We start from the raw sequence: 22,661 nt of genomic DNA, 5'->3' as shown, positions 1-22,661 counted from the left end.
TCTGAGGAGAGAGAAGATGGTTCTGTGATGGGGCCGGAGATCTGTTTGAGATTCCCAATTTGGGAAGAGACTGTGGAAAAGCTGCTCCGGGTATGTGTGTGTGTGTGGGGGGGGTGTCGTGGGATGACCTACAAGCTAAAATAACTGTTGGTCTACAAGGCTGCAGGCCTCTGGGGTAGGAGACCACAGATGCACCACGGTGGCTGAGAATAAGTCACTGCTGTCATGACCCACACAGTGCAGCAGTGACCTTAAAATGCCATCAGACACCATGGGTCTGGGTTGGGAGACAGAGGGCTTGGAGTCGGCCCTGCAAGATGGGAGGACAGGAAGGGACAGCTTGGGAGAAGAGAGAAACAAAATGACAACAAACACGGCTTTCCTCTGAAATGAGTCTGGGAACTCAAATTCCAAAGTACACTCAGAAAGAAGGGCCACAAAGTCAGTAATCAGATCAGAGCTGTACTCCAGGCTGAAACTGATTTCGTAGATCAGCATAACGAAGAATTTAGAATAAGTACATTCAGGGTGTCAAGAGATGGATGAGAGGAGACATAAGCAAGAAAGATGCAAATAACAGCAGGTAGGGCTTAGACAGTAGCAGGCTTCCCAGCATGCTCTAGGCCCTGAGTAAACTATGTGACATCTGTAATGCCCCTGATTGTCAGGTAGAAGCAAGAGCATCATCCCAGGTTACAAAGTGAACTAGAGGCCATCCTGAGCTACAAAACAAACAAAACAGGACAGAAACAGAATCCAGATGGTTCAAAAAGGGGCTGACAGGCTGCCTCCTAATGAATAACAGGAATATTGAGAACGTTGAGGCCAACAGTCTATTAGCTGGGGGTTTAGCTTGCTCATAGGTCGAATGAGAGAACTCTTGGCCTGGGTGAAGTTGAAGAGGGCGTTGGTGGACTGGGGAGGGTGGTGAATGGCACGTCAGAACACAGGCAAGGAGAGAAAGCCTGAAAAGACAGAGGGAGCCGCCCTCAGTCTGTAAATCCACACACCTGTGCTCATGCAAGCAACCCTAGTTAAATGCAGAGGGCCACAGGAAAAAATAAGCACAATAAAAGACACAGAAAATCTACGGGTGGGTACCAGCCACCATCAAGTAGGAATTCTGGAAAAGAGGAAAATGATGGCAAAGCAATATTTAAAGAGATGGTGCTGATTCAGTGAAGACAGACAGACAGACACACACACACACACACACACACACACAGAGAGAGAGAGAGAGAGAGAGAGAGAGAGAGAGAGAGAGAGAGAGAGAGAGAATTTCCAGAATAAAAAAGGTCAAATTTACATTTGAGTGCAAAGAAATATGAAATGGTGCATACAGAGACATACTGTAGGAAGACTGCAGAACCTTAAGGGTAAAGAGAGGATAAATGGTTGATAGATAAGGAAGGATTACCTACAAAGGAATGCAAATCAGTCAGATTGTAGCTTTCACTTACACCGCAGTAGATTCTAGAGTGTGTTTCTAGAGTCCTGGGACGCTACAGATCCTCATCCAGTAAGAGCTTACCAACCACAGACTGCCACTCTGAAAGCTAGAAAAGGATGCTGTGTTTTCATAAACAACATTAAGTACTGACCATTTTAAAATCCCCTTTAAAATCCCTTTTTTCTTTTCAATTTAGAGGCAAGGCTACAACTCTGAAACAACCATAAGATACAGAGCAGGGTTCTAACGCAGCCCAGTGCTGGAGTCCTTATTCTGGCCAAAGAGAGGGGAAATTCTACTTAACCAAATACGCATGGTCAGTAAAAACCAAACAAAAAAACTAAGCAAGCACTGGATACATATGCGAGGTGTTCATCTTAAGAAATGAGGCAGAGAACCAGAGAGAAACCTGATGGAGAAGAAAAGAATAAATACCAGAGACAGGAGGCAGAGGGAAGCAGGGGTGTGAAGATCACCAGGGCACGGAGGATCTTTGCTTCTAAGACTCCACTCCTTATAGAAATAAACTCTGAGAGTAGCTGCCCGAGAGAAACTCGTTAATTATTCCTTTTATCCTAAGAAGTACAGAAACCTATAGGTGGGTAGCTTTTCAGAAAAAAAAATCTGATAATTTATTCAGATGAAATTAGGAAAAAATTTCCAGTGAAAATTGAATGTTCTCCCAGCTGCAAGGGCAGTGAAGCCAGAAGGCTTTCCCAGATATTCCACATAAACCCTGCTTCAAGATGAGAGCTGTTCCAGAGAACAGGGTAGAAAAGAAAAGGACTAAAAAAAGAAAAAGAAGGTGACTTCTCCCAACTTAATTTTTGAGACATGAAAGTCAATCAAGCAGGGTTTGTAAAGAACACACAGCTTAACCTTAGTTTTCAAGCAACCAAAAGTCTTAGAGAAAATATGGTGAAGTAGAATTTAACCTCAAGAATGAAACCGTAATTCAAAGTTAAAAACCTGTTTCAATTAACATATTAAAAAGAAAAGTTATTTATCCTTTACCTTTTAAGCAACACCTCGAAAACACACACACACACACACACAGAGAGAGAGAGAGAGAGAGGGGGGGAGAGAGAGAGAGAGAGGGTGTTTGACGGGACTCGGTATTCATTCATATTAGAAAAACAAAACCCTTAGCAGACTAGGTCTAGAGGCATTTTCCTTCAGCTGATAAAAGGCCACGATTAAGACTGTGCAGGCAAATATACAAACTGGGGATATCTTAGAGACATTTCTGTTAAAGTCAGGAATAATCTACAGAGACTGGTTGTAACCACTGTTTACACTAAAGGTCTTTATTGATGCAGTGTAAGTAGAGTTGGGAGAAAGAGAAAGAAAACTATTCTAAAAAATGAAGGGCTCTAACAGAAAACTCAAAATGTGCAGCAAGGGAACACAAACCACACCAAGGCCAATAGTTAGGAAATATAAAAGAAGAATATTTACACCCATAAATTATATTTTAAAGTTTTATATAATTTATTTTTGAATAGTTATATTGTATGCTGCTTAGGAACAGATTGTTAAAATATATGCAAAGCCTCTGAAGAAAACCACTGAACAACAACAACAAAAAACCTAATAAGTAGAAATACTGTGTTTGTTAATTAGGGACCCAATAACACGAAGCAATCGGTTATCTATAAATGACTCAGTGCCTCAAAACTAAAAAAAGTTTAGTTTTGAAAGCCTCAAGTGTGTGATTCACATGTGAGGGCCCAGAGGGGAAGATTATTCTGATGGGACTCAAGAGAGGCGCAGGATTGGTCTTATTAAATATTTAGACTTATTAAAGGGGTCAGTGGTACTGGCATGGGAGGTCACAAATAGATGACTGGATCAGAATAAAAGCTCTGAAATACCATGTGCACCAAGGAAGTCAGCCTGTGACTGCGGCAGTGGCAGGTCTGAGACCGCTGTGTGTCTGTGTGGGAGGAAGCCGGCGGAGTGACTCCCTGCTCATATCAACCACTGAGACCCAAGTGTGAACCTAGGAACTTTATAAGAAAATACACCCATTGGCATCAGATAGGGAAAGATTTCTTATATGACACATAAACATTGAAACAGTGGGGTAAGAGGATCCATTCGGCTGCTTTAAGATGAAAGATGTGGAAAAGGGTAGGACAGACCACGTAGGAGCCGGGCAGGGCAAGGAGGAAAAAATGTGCAAGGCATATGAGTAACCAAACCAAACAAAACATAAACATAAACAAGAGGAGGGAAGGAGCTATTTTAAGAAGCAGAAATTACATAAGCTTAACTCTTCCATCCCAAGCAACACAACTGGCTGTAGAAGTCAATGTGAAAATGAAATATAAGAATATTAAAAAAAAATGAAAGTATAAAAATTCAGCAGCTAGAAGATGATCCCAGAAGGTCCACCATGTCAAAGTCATGAAACATTATCAGATCTATACTAAAAGGTGAATGTATAGTTCATATTTTAATAATCTTCAAGGAAAACAAAAATGAAAGTATTCAACCCTAACACTCACAGAAACAACAAAATCTTTAAAGAATAGGAAGAGAGAAAAGAGACAAGAGAAACCAAGCTGAAACCAGGGAAATTCATAGAATTAGTTCAAGGGCTATATTTTAAAATAGACAACAAGACAAAACTAAGTAAGAAAAAAAGACTGTAGTTAATAAAATTACTAGTAAAAAGAAGAATAAATTCATCACCAGAAAAATTGGTATCTTAAATCTAAGATAATACTTTGTAAAACTATGTTAAACTTGAAAACCTAAAGGAAATTAATAACCTAGAAGTACATAACTAGAAATATAAAACTAAATACAAGTTACAGCTGAAGGGACTGAAATAGGAAAGAGGGAGGGGGTCTCCCTGGAGAAGCATGCAGACCTACACATCACAGGAGGAAAAATCTTTCAACTCTTAAAAAAAAAATCAAGTCACTACATCTCATGTATAATTATTTCAAAACATTGGAAAATACCACAGCTTATCTTATTTGTGTTAAAGAGGCAATCCTATATCAAACCTTGAAAAGAAAATGTTGCCAGATTATAAATATAAGGGAAGAAATTGAAACAGATAAGAGTGCCCAGAAGATTCATCCAATCTGAACTAAATAAAAATCAGCTGGATTTTAACTCTGAACATTGGAGTCTGTGTCGTACACAGAGGCTAAGGGTCCTGGGAAAGAGGTTTGGAAAAGAAGACAGTCTGGGTTCAGTGCCCAGTACCACAAGAAAACTACCAAGATCAGTGGTATTCTCCAAAGACACAGAGAATTCCATCGTTTGTATTTATTTGAAAATGATTGCACACCGGAAGCAGTCAAAGCCACCCCTTTAAAATGAGCTACCCTGGCAGCATTAAAATCAGAAATGAAATGTATGCTGTTGTTTATGGCCAATTTTAATTTTGGTATTTTCTAACCAATGAAATGGAGCATTTCTAAAAAAAAAAAAAAAAAAAAAAAAGAAAGAAAGTAAATGTTATCTTTATATTTCTGGAGACTAAAAGGAATAATCCAACTAAAATCATTACAGTTGACATGTGAGTGTTCTAGAAAATGCTAATCTAAATATGTGTGTGATTAAAATATCAAATAGTTTTTAAAGGAAATTTTTAAAAACTTTACTTTTATGTTAAAAATCTAGTAGCTATCTTATATAGAAAATAACTGTCTTTCTTCTTTCTTCCTTTCTCTCTGTCGTGTGTGTGTGTGTGTGTGTGTGTGTGTGTGTGTGTGTGTGTGTTGGGTAGGGTTTCTCCACGTAGCATCGGCTGTCCTGGAAGGTATGCACCAACATGCTCTGCTCTATGCTTTTCTATATGAGCACTGAAAAATGTGGTTTTCATTATTAATTATTTTTTAGAAAATATGATTTTAAAAAAGATCAAATTGCCATAGCAAAAGTCAGCAGAAATGACATCAGAGATGTCTATGAAATGACTTAGGATGCCTTTCATAAAAATGTGACAGACAGGCAAAACCAGCATTTGAATGTTATTTTTTAATTAATTAAATTATTTATTTTACATCCCAACCAAAGTTTTAGTTATTAAAATCTTATGAGTTTGTATGGTGAATGGACCCTGCAATTCCAGCAGTTGGAAGGCCGAGGCAGGAGGATTGCCTTGAGTTTGAGGCCACTCTGGGCTATACAACAAGATCCTGTCTTAAAAATCAAAACAAGCCTATAATTTTACCACTTTGGAGATGGAGGCACTTTTAACAATTTGATATATATCAAAATTAAGGCTGGTCTTAACTACATAGGATTCTGTCCCAAAAACTAAAATTGAAATAACAACAAAACCCACAAGTATAAAAATATGTTAAGTATGCTTTAATGCACTTTTATAGTATTATATTATGTATAAATATTTACATGATACACATATAGTATATTTAAATCTATCAGCCCAACCAGGCTTTGGTGGTGCATGCCTTTAGTCCTAGCACTCGGGAGGCAGAGGCCGGTGGATCTCTGTGAGTTCAAGGCCAGCCTGGTCTACAGCTTAAATTCCAGGACAGCCTCCAAGGCAATACAGAGAAACCCTGTCTTGAAAAACCACACACAAAAAAAAATCTATCAGCCAAAATATATGAATATAACCAATATTAAAATGTAACCATTAAACCAGGAAATTATTATTATATGTTAAAAATATTAAACTAGACATGCAAGTATTTGTATATATATTTCTGTATGTGTAACAATTCTAAATTGCTACAAATGTCCAGACAGACACAAACATATAAAGACTAAATGTAAAATATGTACACAGAAAATAAAACTTGTTAACAAATGGGGTATTCCTGTGTGTTTACCAAAATTAAAATTATATTATGAGCCACAAACACTCTGTTTTGTGTACTCTGGTTTATATTTAAGAAATACACTTGCTTTCTTGTAAAAGCATAAAAAAGAAAAGAAAAGAAACCAAACCAAACCAAACCAAAAAACCCAACAGGAACCAATTGTGTGTGGGAAAAGTCTCTGCACAGAGTTTTGGTTATTTCAAGTGTCCCCTCTAGTGTTCTCTGAATATTGGAGAACCAGGCAGCCCCTGAGTGTTTCACACAGGGGATGTGTTAAGTGAGTCACAGTGCAGAGATACTAAACCCACTTAGGACTCCTTAAGACTAACTTCGTAGAAGACCATTACTCCGTAACTATTTTTTCAGACTGAAAGCTATTTTGGTGTGGTGGCTCACACCATGAAACAGCACTCAGAATGGCAAGTTTGAGGCTAGCCTGAGTTACACATCAAGATCTTGTCCCCAAACAGTATAATAAAATTTAAAAATAAAAGGGAGATTGGATAGAGTAGCCTGTCACAGAGAGAAAGATTTTGTAAAAAGCTACAGCTGCGATTACAAGATATTGAAACTTGTAAGTCCATCCTGGCATATAAACTGTTTATTTTCCAATTAAAATTATACAATTAATTGTTTGCGACTTCTTTTGACAGAATTAATATAACTTTCTTTGTATCTTTAAATGTGTATCTGACTGTGAACTGCAGTTTTTATTTTGTCTTTTGTTTTTTGAGACTCTCAGGTTGGCCTCAGACTTAAGATCCTTCTATCTCCTGCCTCCGCCTAGGAATGCCAGGATTACACGTGTGTAAAATTTAATTGAACAGCTGTCAACCCTTCGTCACAGGTCCCTGAACAATCATCACAGTCACATCTTAGCAGCAGCATGCTTCAGTGACATCCTAAGACAACTATTATAATTGTTTGTTTGCTTGCTTATTTTTTCCAGACCCGGTTTCACTGTGTATCCCTGGCTGTCCTGGAAATTGCCCTATATACCAAGCTGGGCTGGAACTCAAAGATTCGCCTGCCTCTGTCTCCCGAATGCTGGGATTAAAGGTGTGCCACCATGTCTGGTTATAATTGTAATTGTTGGTATTATCATTATTATTAATATTAATCATCTGCCTATCTTTATTCGAGGCCAGGAGAGATGGCTCAACAGTTAAGAGCATATACTGCTCTTCAGAAGACCAAAGCTCAGTTCCCAGCATCCACATGCCAGTTTACAAACACCTGTAACTTCAACTCCAAGGGATCTGAACCCCTCTCCTGGCTTCCTTAGACACCAGTACTCACAGTTGCACAAATGTACACATGTATAAAAGTAAGTAAAAAAAAAAGGAGAAACCCTAAATTAGGGGGAGGGAAGGGAAGGGTGGAGAGAGAATGAACCAGGCCTTGTGGCATGGCACAGGCTTGTAATTCATCTACTCAGAACTTGAGGCAGGAAGATGGATGGCAAGTTCAAGGTCTGCCTATAGTAACACTGAGCTACAGAATGAGCTTAAGATCAGGGTTTCTCTGTGTAACAGTCCTGTCTGTCCTGGAACTCACTCTGTAAACCAGGCTGGCCTCGAACTCACTGAGATCCACCTCCCTCTGCCTCCCAAGTGCTGGGATTAAAGGCGTGCGCCACCAATGCCTGGCTGTAAAAAGTTTTTAAAAGGAGCTGAGAATGTAGCTTAGTTAGCAGAGTGCCACCCTGGGACCTGTAAAGCCTGGGTGGGATCTCCACCACCACATAAACTGATTCCAGTGTTGGGGAGCTAGACATAGGAGGATCAAGAGTCCAAGGTTATCCTAGTCTATACCTTGAGTTTGAGGTTAGCCTGGGCTACCTGAGACCATGTCCAAAAACAGTTTCATTTTCAGACTGGAGGATATAGCTCAGGGGCAGAGTATTTTACCTAGCATTTTCGAGGCCTGTGTTCAAAACCTAGTATAGCAAAATCAGATAAATAAGTAACAGCATATATATATATATATATATATATATATATATATATATATATGTCCCCAAAGACTTTTTTAACTTTTTTTTTTGAGACAGGATCTCATTGTGTAGCCCAGGTTGGCCCAGAACTCACAGTAATTCTCCTGCCTCAGCCTCTCAAGTGTTGATTACAGTTGTGGGTCTCTATCCCCAGACAATTGTCACAGACTTTAAACACAGCTTTTCCTAGATCTGAATAAATGAAAAATTATATTGTAAAGACATTTTCCCACCTCCGTTTAAACACCAGAGGCGATGGTCCCAGAGAAGCTCAATCCTTGGAGCCCCTGGGTTACCTGCTGGCTGAGGCAGGTGGTGTCCCAGGGCACTTCCCTGCCCTTGGCTTGGTTCAGCCTCGAGCAGCGGCTGGGAGTGCTCAGAAACGTTCCCTGACATTCTCTGACACCAGGCATTACTCACAGTTTGAAAATCGCTGTAATTATGGTAATGTCAGATGAGTCAGCTACTGGGCAGCCCTGCTCTGCCCTGGCCATCTCCTCTAGCCTTAAGAGCCTCAGCACCTGGGGCTTCAAAACATCGAGAACCAGAAGAAAAGAGAGCCCTCCTCCACCCTGCCCTGCCCTGGGAGGGAAGTGAAGTCACCCCGGGAGTTCCAAGAACAGCTTCAAAAGGAGCTGCCAATCGCTGTGGCTGCCACAAGGAAGGGACAGTTGCAGGGACATAGCTAACCGGGGAAGGGGGTAGGGGTAGGGGTAGGGCTGAAGGTTGGGGGTGAGGGGCATCTACTCAAATGAAGGAAAACAGGAGTGTGGAGTTTCTACAGAGACTCTGTGACTGTCCCAGGGTGGGTGGGGACTAGTCACTGATCAGGTGTTATTTCCAGGGCTCCCCCCAGTGTTCTCACATCTGCCGAGGGCTCCTCAGAAGTTGGTCCCTAGGACCCGAGAGGCCACTCCTTACTGAGGGGACTGCACACCCTGCACACCCTGGCTGGCTTCCCGGCCTCTCTGCTTTAGCCACGTGCCCATTTGGGTATCCAGCACAGCAGCAGCCACTTGCCCGGAGTTTTCTGGGTATCATGTCGTTCCTGACTTCTTCACTCTTTTAGCTTCTGTGGAATATCAGGAACCCGGAAAGTCTGCATCAGAAGGAAGCTCCCACAGGCTAACTGACTGTGATCCTCCCCCCTGGCCAGCCAACTCTCAGGTAACCCCAGTTATCTGCGCCTCAGCCAGCTTTACCTAACATTCCAGCCAAACCCAGGGCACCACTTAACACCTTTCACATTGCCTCAGAAAAGACCCTCAAATACATTCTTCTCTCACAGAGGTCTCCTTACAACCATAGTTTATAAATAGGGAAAAAGGGTTCAGAGAAGGCATGCCACTGACCAAGGTTGCACAGCAAGCAACAAACCCCTCCAGTCCTATGCTCCTTCTACTCTAGCCAAGACACATGTCTTTCACATTGAAAGAACAGGAGAGGACCAAACTGGGTAGGAAGGAGCCCCAACCAAGCGCACACCTTACTACAGTTGAGGTAGAGACAGAATCAAGAGGAGCACAATGACCTGCCCAAAGTGACACAACCGTGTCAGCAACAGGCTTCCAAACACGTCCTCTGCCCTCCCTCCAGTTCCCGAACACTGAAGCCCCTCACTTGCTCACTCTGGCCTTGGTGCAGTGTAACCATGAAGAGAGTCCCCAAGACCACACAACTGCTGACATGAAGTATTCCCCCCCTAAAGCATGGGGCGGGCACAAAACAAGGACTGTCATGGGGAGGACACTGGAGTGAAGGGCTGAACCAAGCCCAATGGCCTCCTAGGGTGAGGTGAATTAGAGCCACCCCAGGTGGCATCAGAGCTTTGCCTAGGATGAGGCTGAACCACCACTCCCTGGCCCTGCCCGGGTTATGGAACCTGTGCGCCTGGGAGTTCTTCAGCACCCTCATCCTGAGTCGCTTCCAGCCCCTACCTTGCAGACCACCACTTTGGGTGCCATGTAGATGCCATGTGATTGGCTCACAGAATTTCAGATTTCCCACCCTCTTCAGGGTGGCACCCACCCAGCCTGGCCATGGAGGGCATGCCCCGGCTAGAAGATTCCTGAGTATGCTTTTTCTCCCACTGGTTCCCCAAACAAAGAAAAATCAAGACTTACATTTTGGGTTGAGGTACTGGAAATCCTTGGGACTCTGTGGGAGATGCTGTTTAGAGGACTCTCTCTTCCCTACTCTTGTCTGCTCTGGTCCTACCCAATTTATCCTCCAGGCACGATTGGTTGTCTGGAGTTGACCCCTCCCCTGCCCCCCAAAGCAACTAACAGCTGTTACTCTATTGAGTGGCAATATGAGGTCATATTATAGGTGACTAACCCACCGAGGCTTCCTTGCGAGCCATCATCTAAATATGGTGACCTCTGTCATCCTGACCTTTCCGTGGAAGAAGCTGAGTGAGGGGCTAGACACTGACTCTGGGGCTCTAGTGAACATCTGGCTTCTGGGGCAGTGGGGTGGGGCAGCCCCTCTGAGCATCAGAAGACAAGCCCCCCCCCCCCATGCAGATTTCCTTCCCAGAGATGTCTTCACTCCAGACAGCATCTTCCCCTGGGCTGAGTGTGAAGTCGGCAGGACAGAGGATATGATGGTCCAAGCCAGGGAGAGGACTGTATACAGATCCCGGGTGCCACGACAGACTCTTTATGACGTTCTGCACTTACTGAGGAAGCCAGGACAACCCCAGCAGAGTTGGAGAAACTGAGGCCAAAGGGTTCAGTGACTTCCCAAGGTTACAGAGCTGACCAGAGCCGGCTGGAGCTCATATTTCAGCCCAGGTCTGTCTGTGAGACTCCACAGAGCACCGAGCTTTACAGAGAAGCACTGCCACGTCACTTGGCTTTGTTTGTTTGTTTGGTTGGTTTTTAACAGAGTTCATTTGTAGAGCAGTTTTGAGTTTTTATTTTTCTATAGAAATAAATCAGAGAGTATGGAAATTTCTTAAATATCCCCTGTCCCCATACCGGGCACAACTACTCTTTTTGTCTGTATTCCCCACTGGAAAGGTCAATTGATAGCCCTACCTGACACGTCATTGTCACCCACAGTCCTTATTTACCTTGGTGGCACACATTCTGTGAGTTTGTGTTAAAACAACTTTGGTGTGTATATGCTTTTTTGAGACAGAGTTGCCTCGCTATGTAGCCCATGCTTACTTGAACTCACTATGTAGTCTAGGCTTGTCCAGAATATGTAGCTCATGTTTACTTGAACCCACTATGTAGTCTAGGTTAGTCTAGAACTCAATCCTCTTGCCTCAACCTTCTGAGCGCTGGGATCACAGGGTGTACCACCATGTCTGGCTTAGGAATCCCCCATGACAGTGCCACTAAGAGTCACTTCACAGTGCCCTGGACACCCACCTATCATCCCAGTGCTCAGGAAGTGGAGACAGCAGGATCAGAAGTTCAAGGCCATTCTTGACTACATAGCTGCATATGTGGAGCTTGAGGCCAACCTGGGCTACATGAAACCCTCTCTCTCAAAAACAAAAGGAAAGCCCCTGTGCTTTGACCACTTCCCCACCTCAATCCCTGGTAGCCCCTGATGTTTTCACTGTCTATGCCTCTTTCGGGAATGTCACACAGTTGCAACTGGAACTGCACAGTGAAAAGTCTTCTAAGATAGGCTCCACTCACAGTGTAGACATTTGAGCTCCTACCGTGTCTTTCCAGGGCTAGGTGGCTTGTCTCTTTTTTTTGGGGGGGGGTTTCAAGACAGGGTTTCTCTGTGGCTTTGGAGACTGTCCTGGAACTCGCTCTTGTAGACCAGGCTGATCTTGAAGTCACTGAGATCTGACTACCTCTGCCTCCAGTGCTGGATGGATTAAAGGCATGCGCCACCACCGCCCCCCCGACGGCCTCTCTCTCTCTCTCTCTCTCTCTCTCTCTCTCTCTCTCTCTCTCAGCACTGAATACTTTTATTGTCTAGATGTTTCATGTCTGTTCATTTACCTACAGGATGATGGGATTCTGAACTGAGCACGATGACCCATACCTGTAATCCCAGCACTCAGGAAGTTGAGGCCAGAGGATTTTCATGAGCTGGAGGCCAGCCTGGGATACATATGGAGGCTGCTCTATGCTACAGAGACCTTGATACAATCAAATAAAGCAAAGCAAATGAGCCCCACTGAGCTCTTCTTAGGAAGTCCCTGTGATTTGGACCCCAGTACCACATGGGTCCCTGTTTTCCCGTCTGCTGTCTGCCCATCACTCAGTATTCCCTGAGCACTGTCATAGCTCAATGGTCACCATCCCAGCACGGGGGAGGCTGAGGCAGGAAGATGTCGAGATCCAGGCCAGCCTGAACTATATCGTGAGACTGTCTTAGATCTCCACACCCTAATAAGCAGCACTGAAGGCTAACGTCTTGGCCCCAGTGTGATGCTGTTGGGGGTGTGGGTATGTGCGTATCGACTGGGTCTCACTGCCTAGGCCAAGCTGACCTGAAACTCACTATGTAGACCAGGCTGACCCAGAGTCTCCTGCCATCCTCCTGCCTCAGCCTCCTCAGTCCTGGAAGTACAGATAAGAGCCACCATATCAAACTTTTGGGAGGTGATGAAGCTTAGGTTAGGGCAAGAGCAGAAGGAGACCCTGCTGATGGGTTAGTGTCTTATAGAAAGAGGACAGCACAGACAGCCAAACCTCCATGGACACACGGCCATGAAAAGGCCTAGTGAAGAGGCAGCAGGAAGGCAGCCATGCACCAGGGAGCTGGCCCTCACCTCCTGCACCTTGGACATGGACTCCCAGACTCTAGGACTGTGAGAACTAAAGACCTGCTGCTGGTGTCACTTGCTCCCCGGAGTGTGTGAGAGCAGGGTGTCCTGATTTGTTTGCTGTTGCTGTGATAAACACCATGACCGTCAGCTACCTGGGGAGGAAACGGGGTTTATTTCAGTTTTCTGGGTCCCTCACTGAGGGAGGCCACGGCAGGTGGTTGAAGCAGAGACCAGGGGGAAGATGGCTCTCTGTCCGGCTCTTTGGCTTACTTGTGCTGATTTTCTTACACGCATGGTGTTGCCCACTGCGGTCTGGGCACTCCTACACCAATCATGGGCAAAACAATTCCTTACAGATACGGCAACAGACAATCTGATAGGGCGACTCTTCATGTGAGGTCACTCATTCCATGTGGCTGTGGGTTGGGTCAAGTTGACAATAAAAACAGACCTAGGTAAGACAAGCACCCACCACATGGTGAGGACCGGGAGGACTCAGAGGCTGTTCACACACATTTTCGTGCGGTTATGCCCTCACAGCTCCACCCCTGGTAATACTGGTTTGGAGGTGAGGATAGATGTGGGCGGAGAATAAGGTATTGACTGGAAATGAGAAGGCTCTCAGAGCCTCTCCATGATACCGTGGAAGGACAGAATTGACTTTTACAGGTTGTCCTCTGACCTCTGCAAACATGACAACCACAAATAGATGCAATTAAAAAAACAAGATCCAATTACAATTATTATTTTATGTGTAACGTTTATAAGCATGAAGTTGCTGTTATTATTATAGCAAACCCCTCTTCCTCCATTTTAAGACCTAAACTTCTACAGAAACGGGAAAGCTTAAGTTATTTAATGGACTGGACAGGCTGCCATAGAAATAAAAGAGTTTCAGAAAAAAATCCCTGGGGGGGTGCAGTTGTACAAGTTACAGAGGGGAGGCAGGGATAAGCAGGGTGCATTTCTGACCCATGAGGTGGAAGTCTAGAAGGACAAGTGCCCTGATCCTACACAACCATCTTAGGCGCTGTGTTTGAACCAGGAATACTTGAGTAGACAAAGCTCGTGGCTCACCAGCACACCATTGCTAGGGAATTACCATGGAGTCAGGCTCAGCCATGAACCTTTGCGTTTCACCACGCTGGGACCCAGGGAGCGCTGGCTGGTGACTCCTAACTCCTGGATCACTTCCCACTCCCGTGAGAGCAGAGCGTGTGCCTACCGCTCCTGGTCTCTCTCCCGTGTGCTTGGTGCTTTGTGTCACCGAGTGAGTCACTGACATGGTTGGGAACGGTCCAAGGGTTCCTGCTCTTTGCTCGCTGCTGCTGCTTGCCGGAGATCACAATCCTTCCGCATTAGCGGTGGCTTGCATTTATGGCTCTTAGTGACATTTAATGGGGCTTCTGGGGTGGGGAGTGAGAGCTGGGATCTCAGGAAATCAGAAGCTACGATGACACACAGGATCTTGCTTACTGCAGATTTAAAAACAGCAGTGGACCTCATAGTGTCATTCCATGGGGACAATCACCCCAGGCCTGGGTCGCCTGTCTGGAAGCTGGGTGGGAGAGAAGGGGAGGAGGAGAGCCGGCAGTCCTGAGGGCCGCCGGTTCCTCCTAGGATTGATTTCAAGTCCATGTTCACGCCCCATGTCCGGCCTACTACTGTTTGTGGGCACGTTTGTGCCCATTGCTCTACCTGGGTCTTTTTATTTTTTATTTTAAATTATTTTCTTGGTTGGCTCACAAAGAACTGGGTTTCATTATGACATTTTCATGCGTAGGTCATTATAGTTCGTTCTTTCCTCTTACCCGTCCCCTTAGGCGCCCCTCACCCCTCTTACTGCTCCTCCTCCTCCTTCTGCTTGCTTACCCCCATTTCGCGGTTTCTCTCTTCTCAAGCTCCTTTTACTCCCCGCCATGCCACGTCCCTCCCTTTGGTTCTAAAGATTTACTTTGAATCGTGTGGCTGGTTTGTGTCTCTGTGTGAGCATGTGCACATGAGCGCAGTGTCCGCAGAGGCCAGGGGTGTAGGATCCCCTGGACCTGGAGACAGCGGAGTCTGTGAGGAGCCAGATGAGCTGGGAATTGAACTCAGGTCCTCTGCAGAACAGTCTTAAGTGCTCAAGCATGTCCCCAGCCCCTGCTGCACATATAACAGAAAACATGCAATGCTTTTTCAAGTGTGCTTACATCACTTAACAACCAGTTCCAGTTCCGCCCATTTTCCTACAACAATTTTCATTCTCTGCCAAAAATTATTGCAGGGGCCCGAAAAACGGCTCAGCAGTTAAGGGGCTTGTCACCAAGCCTGAGGACGCCGGCTCCCATACCCTCCCTACACGTGAATAAACAAATGAATAAAAACGTAAGCTACAACATTTATTCTACTGTGTATGCACAACACGTGTTCCTTAGCCATCTGCTGATCCACATCGGGGTTGTTCCCCATCTGGCTGTTGTGAGTAGTGCAGCAAAAACATGGATGTGCAGGTGTCTCTGTGGTTGTGAGAATGTGAGTGTGAAAGTGCGTGTGTGAGAGTGTGAGTGTGAGAGTGTGAATGTGTGTCCGTGTGAGTGTGTAAGAGGGTGTGTGTGAGTGTGTGTGAGTGGGAGAGTATGTGTGTGTGTGTGTGAGAGTGTGAATGTGTGAGTGTCTGTGTGAGTGTGTAAGAGGGTGTGTGTGAATGTGTGTGAGAGTGAGAGTATGTGTGCGTGTGTGAGTAAGAGGGTGTGTGTAAATGTGTGTGAGTGGGAGAGTATGTGTGTATGTGTAAGAGGGTGTTGTGAATGTGTGTGAGTGGGAGAGTATGTGTGTGTGTGTGAATGTGTGTGTGAGTGTAAGAGAGAGTATGTATGTGTGTGTGTCGTGTGTGTGTGTGAGAGTGCGTGTAAGAGAGAGTATGTGTGTGTGTGTGAATGTGTGTGAGTGGGAGAGTGTGTGTGTGTGTAAGAGGGTGTGTGTGAATGTGTGTGAGTGGGAGAGTATGTGTGTGTGTAAGAGGGTGTGTGTGAATGTGTGTGTGAGTGTAAGAGAGAGTATGTATGTGTGTGTGTGTGAGAGTGAGTGTAAGAGAGAGTATGTGTGTGTGTGTGAATGTGTGTGAGTGAGAGAGTGTGTGTGTGTGTAAGAGGGTGTGTGTGAATGTGTGTGAGTGGGAGTGTAAGAGAGTGTGTGTGTGTGTGTAAGAGGGTGTGTGTGAATGTGTGTGTGAGTGTAAGAGAGTGTGTGTGTGTGTAAGAGGGTGAATAATGTGTGTGTGAATGTGTGTGTGTGTGTGTGTGTGTGAGATCCGTGTTAACTCCTGAGGACCCTCCCCCTCTCACAGGCCGCAGACCTCAGGCTGTGACCTCCCCGGATGTCACCCTAGCTCCCGGGCACCGGGCTCCTCCGTGTCTGGGGGCACAAAGGGTGTGGCCGCAGACCCGGGCGGGCACACAGGCCGAGACTGAGGGCCGGAACGCTGGTCCAAGTCCACGCGAGGGGTTCCCGTGCGCCTGGCGCGCAGCGGACACAGGCGAGCGAGCGAGCGAGCGGTGCTGGATGCTGGGTGTGTCAGCCTGAGGGACAGCGTCGGGAGGCTGTGCTCGCCCTGGCCGCTGTGCTCAGGGGACACTCGGCGGGGTGGGGGACGGCGAGCTGCAGCCGTGCGGCCCGGGGCCGCCGCAAGCCGAGCCCTGAGGCGGGGACGGAGTCTGGGACCCCGCTTACAGCTCGGGCTGGACCCGCCGCGGCCCCTTTAAGACAGGCGCGCCCAACTTTCCAGCGCGCCCTCTCGGAAGCGCGCTTACGTCACCCTCGGGACACGCCCGCGACGTCAGCGCGTCCTTCGCGAGGGGCGGGGCTGGTGACGCACGCCGTCGGCCCGCAGGCCGCGTGCACGGGAGCGCGCCGCTCGCCCTGTCTAATTTTAGCCGTGAGGTGTCGGGGTCGCGTGAGGTGAGCCGGCCGCGGGGTCGCCACGGGCTTGGGTTGGGGGATCCCGAGGGGTCAGGTCACGTGAGGTGAGACGGGTGGGGGGGATCCCGAGGGGTCAGGTCACGTGAGGTGAGACGGGTGGGGGGGATCCCGAGGGGTCAGGTCACGTGAGGTGAGACGGGTGGGGGTCCCGAGGGGTCAGGTCACGTGAGGTGAGACGGGTGGGGGGTCCCGAGGGGTCAGGTCACGTGAGGTGAGACGGGTGGGGGTCCCGAGGGGTCAGGTCACGTGAGGTGAGACGGGTGGGGGGGGATCCCGAGGTGTCAGGTCACGTGAGGTGAGACGGGTGGGGGGGGATCCCGAGGGGTCAGGTCACGTGAGGTGAGACGGGTGGGGGGTCCTGAGGGGACAAGTCACATGAGGTGAGGTGGGGGGGTTGCTGAGGAGTAGGGTCACGTGAGGTGAATCCTTGGGGTCCAGCACGAGGACCCTGAGCACCTGAGACTCACGTGAGCTCGACACACACACAGCCCGCACTGCAGGCCCACAGTCGGGCAGTCAGGAAGCTGCCCCAACTGGGTCTGTGGACCACGCCTTTTCCGAGGGAAGCAAGTTCTAGAAAGTTCCCTGGTGGGTGAAACTTAGCGGAATTCGAGTTGAGGTAGAGTTGGGACCTTGGTGAGTTCGGTGAGTTCGAGGCTGGACCAGCGCACAGCTGAGGAGACCGTGTCCGCCTGTCATCCTGTCGAGGGCCTCCCGTCGTCGCAGCATCTTCCCTGCAGGACTCGGGACGCTTCCCTGCAAGTCTGTGAGGAGAACAGGAGGCCACACACGGCCTCTGTCACCCACACTGTCCACCAGCACCACTCTGAAGACCAGGCACGGACTGACCCCGACCCACCTCCCCAGGCTCAGGTGTGAGGATGACTGGAGGGGCGGGTGTGGAGTTCGACAGTTGCCGTAGTGTGGGTCCAAGACTGGGGTACGGGAGTGCCATTCAGCGTTGAAGAAATGAATGCCAGGCACCCTGCAAAATGGACTCTCAGCCCCATTGGAGAGAAGTTTTAGAAAAAAGCCCTGTAGGTGGAAAGTGAGCCGCGCTTTTGTGACCTGCGTTCTTAGTGAGGGATGCTCGGGTTACACATGGATCGTCTCCGTGAGCTGTAGAAGGCCTTTGGCCCTCGTGGTACTGGAAACGTCAATGTTTAATGATAAAATGGGGTGGTAAATGGTAACATGAGGACATTTTCTAATGGGTGTTTCAGGTTTTGTCTTTCTATCTTCCCTCCCCACCTTGAAAAAGGAAGGTTAGCCATGGAGATTTTGACAAGAGCATCTGGTGTGATTTTTTTTTTTTTTTAATTTGCTTTCCAAAAATAAGCAGGTTTCCAACTCACAAGAACCCCTGTGAATTGGGAAATGCTCAGTTGTGCAAGCATTTGAGAACTTTATTCCCTGTAACTCTCCACCTTTAGCCAGTTCACAAGGCCTGAAGATTCAAACTCATTGGTATTTTTGACATACCTGCATACCAAGAGTTGTCTCATGACCAGCTCTCAACCTCCTAATGCGTCAACCCTTTAATACAGCCCCTCAGGTTGTAATGACCCCCAACTGTAAAATTATTTTCGTTGCTAATTCGTAACTGTAGTTCTGTTACTATTGTGTGTTGTAATGTAAATATTTGATATACAGGATATCGTGAAAGGGTTGTTCAACACCCCCAAAGGGGTTGTGACCCATCGGTTGATGACCACTGATCTTTAGCACAAAAGAGTGTGTGTGCTATTGACAGTTAAACCAAGGGCCTCTACAACCCAATTGCATCTTGAATTGCCTTTTTATTATTTTATTTCAGTTTTATTGTTGAGATATCTAAATTGTATAGGCTGGCCTTGAAATGTGATCTTCCTGGCTTAGCCTTCCCCAGGATTATAGGGCTGTGCCACCTGGTCCAGTTTTCTCTCTGCCTCCACACACAAACAGGGGCATCCCTCCTTTAAAACTTCTGTTGTGGGGGTACTTGTGGAAATCAAGAGGCCAAATTGGTGTTAAGAGACTTTACCTGGGGGCTGGAGAGATGGCTCAGCAGTTGAGAGCACTGACTGCTCTTCCAGAGGACCCTGGTTCAATTCCCAGCACCCAAAAAACTTTCTGTAACTCCAGTTCCAGGAAATCCAATCCTCTCACACAGATTTATTTGCCGGCAAAACAGCAATGCACATAAAATAAAAAGTTATTAAAACAAAAACCCCTTTATCTGCTGTACCATCTTTTTATCTCCCTTTACCCGTATTCCTTACATTTCTACTTCCATCTCTGATTTTAGGCCTGACTTTCTTGGCTTTCTTGGGCCATGCTTTTCATCTCCTCTATAAAGTTTCTATTTTTTGTTGTTGTTTGTTTTTGTGAGACAGGTTCTTTTTGTTACACAACCCTGGCTGTCCTGGAACTCAGGGAGTAGACCAGGCTGGCCTCACAACTCAGATCTGACTGCATGTACCTCACAAATTCTGGGGTTAAATACATGTGACCTAGTGTAGTGGTTCACACCTTTAATCCCAGCATAAAGTGGGCAGAGGCAGGTGGATCTCTGAGTTCAGGGACAGCCTGGTCTACAGAGGGAGTTCCAGGACAGCCAGGGCTACATAATAGAGAAAAGGCCTTAAAAGCAAATGACCCAGTGCCCACCACCATGCCTGCCCCTATTCTGAAAGTGTGAAGTTGATAAGATCCGAGTGATGATGAGTCATGTTCTCAAACTTGGGCTGATTGGGGAGGGGGGACGTGTACGTGTGTGTGTGTGTGTGTGTTTATAAGAACCTTCACATGGCATTCTCTTAAATGTTTGTTGTGGTTTTGTTTGTTTTTTGTCTGCCAAACTTTTATATTGTACTCAGGTTCCAGTAGAGAGCAAAAGCTCCAGGTTTAACAAAGGTTGACTCAGGTTAGAGTGCTGTAAAGTTCAGGTGGTGCAGGCCTGCAATCCTAGGTACTCAGGAGGTTAAGGCAGGAGGATAGGAAGTCAAGGCCAGGTTAGGCAACTCTATGAGGCCTTGTTTCAAAATAAAATTTAAACAGGTGTATATGGCATAGTCTGTGTGAGGACCAAGATGCAAAAAAAATAGAACTTTGTTCAGCTCTCCAAGACCATAACCTAATTTATATTTGGGCATTATTAGTAGTTGGGTTCTTGTCACAATATTGGCCATTTGCTGTTTAAAAATTATTTGTGCATCTGGGGGTGGGGCATGAGTACCATGGTGTTTCTGAAGGACAACTTGGAGTAGGTTCTCTCCTTCCACCAGGTGGGTTCAGGTATCTCAAACTCAGGTTGCTAGGCTTGGCAGGTACCTGTTGCACCATCCAGCTGGCATGTCAAACTTGATCACCCTGCTTCTATCATCCAAGTGCTGGTCTTCACCACCATGACCAGTACCAGGGTTAAGGATCTATTTATTTTTATGTGTATGAGTGTTTGGCCTGCATGTATGTCTGTGCCTCACAAACAGGCTTAGTACTCAAGGAGTCCAGAAGAAGGTGTTAGATCCCCTGGAACCTGGAGTTAGACTGTCATGAGCTTCCTGTGGGTGCTGGGAATTGAATCTGGGTCTCCTGGAAGGGCAGCTAGTGCTCTTAGCCACTAAGCCATCTCTAACTTTTCCCTTTCCTCTTTAGTCTCTTCTGTCACTAGGTTATAAGCACCATGAAATCAGGCCCTTTGTATTGTTTCCAACTATATTGTTGGTGCATAGCTTTTGGATTAATGAATTATTGTTCATGGTGGGTTAGATCTAAAGAAAGACGTAATAGAATCGAAATCTGAGAAAACTTAGTGTTCTGCTGGGTTGAATTCTAAGCCGCTCCAAGTCACAGGTGGTTTTGTGGGGAAGTGAAATGATGTCACTTGTGCTTTAGATGAAGAATCTGTAAGTAACAGGCTAGATTTCATTTGAGAAGTACCAGTGTCAAACCCAAGACTAATACTTCCAAAACATATTATCAAGAGAGAACCACTAAGACTAGCATACAATATCATAAACGATACCCATCCCAACAAATGAACAATTAATTCTCAACATAGAAAACACAGGAACAATGAAAAGCAAAAGCCCCAAACAGTTAAATGTACTAAAGAAAGCGACACAGGATCTGAAAGTAAACAGGACAGAAATCATAGAGGAAACAAGTAGCTCTCAAGATCAAATAGAAAAACTAGTTGGCAGCCTGTAAAACAAATTAGATCAAACAGAATTAAAAATAAACAGCTTGAAAACATCTTTTGAATTGTTGGTGTCAGAACAAAAGAGAAAAAAACATGAAGAGAAAATCCAAGAGCTTTAGGATACTCCTAAAAAATCAAATATTTGGATCATTGCCATACCTGAGGAAGAAAAGCTACAGGTTGAGGGTGTAAAAACAAATCAACAACAACAAAAAGCTCAGTAAAATAATAACAGAAAACCCCCCAAATCTTTGGAAAGACATGGACATGTAGGTGTTAGAAGCATTTAGAGGCTCAAACACACATGACTGTAGAATAGTTGTTAAAAGTACAGGATAAAGAATATTACAGTTTTCAAGAGAGAAAGGTCAAGCAACATTTGATGGTAGATACATCAGGCTAACTGCAGATTTCTTAAAACTTGTAAAAAGCCAGGAGGGCATGGAATGATGTGTTTCAGGTCCTGAGTGAACATTACTACCAACCAAGGTTATACCCAGCAAAGTTGTCCATCACAGTTGAAAGAGAAGTAAAGGCCTTCCAGAATAAGGATAAATTAAGGGAAATCATGACCATTAGAACACAATTACAAAAGATGCTTACAGGAATCCTATACCCAGAGGAGAAAGAATTTAGTAAGCAGTATAATTGAGAATGTGAATAAATTCCACTGTAAAAAGATACATATCAATGAGGAATAAGAAAAATTACTAATATAGTAAACCATTGAATTTATAAGATATAGGGAGATATAAACAAACTATATCCAAAGCTACTAGAAGAAAATCAGATTAAGATGTAAATTTATGTGACAGGTATTTGAACAGCACCTAGTTTTATAAAAAAAACACCACTAGATTTAAAAGGAGATTTAGGCCCCAGTGTAACGCTGGTGACTTTTAATACCAAGAATAACATTGCATAACTGGAGAAAACATCACAAAATTCATGTGACCACAAAATACTTCAGTTAGCTAATGAAATCTAAGCAAAATTGTATTGGAACCAAAATAAGATGTAAGGAAAACACTTCAAGGTATTGGCACAGGTAGTTTTCCTAGGTGAGTCTTCAAAAGTAGAGAAACAAGAAATGATGCCTGGAATTACATCTAAAAGTTCCGCCCAGCAAAGCAGATGGTCTTCACTTTGCCAACCCATAGAATGAAAAGGTCTGTGGTGGTTTGAATGAAAATGGCCTCTTATAGGCTCCTGTGTTTGAATATTTGGTCCCCAGTTGGAAGTGTTGGAGAAAGATTAGGAGGCATGCTCTTCTTGGAGGTGTATCACTGGAGGTCAGTTCTGCGGTTTCAGAAGGCATTGCCATTCCCAGTATGCTCTCTGCTTCTTGCTAGTGGTTCAAAATGTAAGCGCTCAACTGTTTTGCTGCTATGCCTTTGCTCTACCCCCGTGTATTCTAACCCTGTTGAACCAAGACTGGATTAAACTCTTTTGTAAGCTGCCTTGGTCACAGTGTTTCATCACAGTAATAGAAAAGCAGGTAATAATTGGTCTTTATT

At 45.4% G+C, this 22,661-nt stretch overlaps 1 protein-coding gene and 1 long non-coding RNA gene across 2 annotated transcripts; both read left to right on the top strand.

The window, feature by feature from the left end:
• Positions 1 to 7,399: 7,399 nt before the first annotated feature.
• Positions 7,400 to 12,410, top strand: LOC103162096. Its single transcript, XR_003486110.2, has 3 exons — positions 7,400 to 7,588; positions 9,327 to 9,424; positions 12,235 to 12,410. It is a non-coding gene; the product is annotated as an uncharacterized LOC103162096 (long non-coding RNA).
• A 532-nt stretch (positions 12,411 to 12,942) lies between these two features.
• On the top strand, positions 12,943 to 22,603 carry LOC113836103. The gene is made up of 4 exons (XM_027419034.2): positions 12,943 to 13,043; positions 14,157 to 14,271; positions 16,372 to 16,940; positions 17,450 to 22,603. The coding sequence occupies exons 1-4, from the start codon at positions 12,943 to 12,945 to the stop codon at positions 17,562 to 17,564; spliced, it is 900 nt and encodes a 299-aa protein (XP_027274835.1). The 3' UTR covers positions 17,565 to 22,603.
• The last annotated feature ends 58 nt before the right edge of the window (positions 22,604 to 22,661 follow it).

This window comes from Cricetulus griseus, chromosome 5 (genome assembly GCF_003668045.3).
Source record: "Cricetulus griseus strain 17A/GY chromosome 5, alternate assembly CriGri-PICRH-1.0, whole genome shotgun sequence".
In the NCBI taxonomy this organism is placed as follows: Eukaryota; Metazoa; Chordata; class Mammalia; order Rodentia; family Cricetidae; genus Cricetulus; species Cricetulus griseus.
This window is presented reverse-complemented; position numbering and strand designations above follow the sequence as displayed.

Excerpts from the sequence above, each read along its gene's own strand:
- LOC113836103 (XM_027419034.2), top strand. The coding sequence starts at position 12,943 with ATGAAAAGGCCTAGTGAAGAGGCAGCAGGAAGGCAGCCATGCACCAGG. Across the intron at positions 13,044-14,156 it reads GACTCCCAGACTCTAGGACT|GGAGCGCTGGCTGGTGACTC; the intron begins GTGAGAACTAAA and ends GCTGGGACCCAG. Across the intron at positions 16,941-17,449 it reads AGGTGTCGGGGTCGCGTGAG|CCCGCACTGCAGGCCCACAG; the intron begins GTGAGCCGGCCG and ends ACACACACACAG.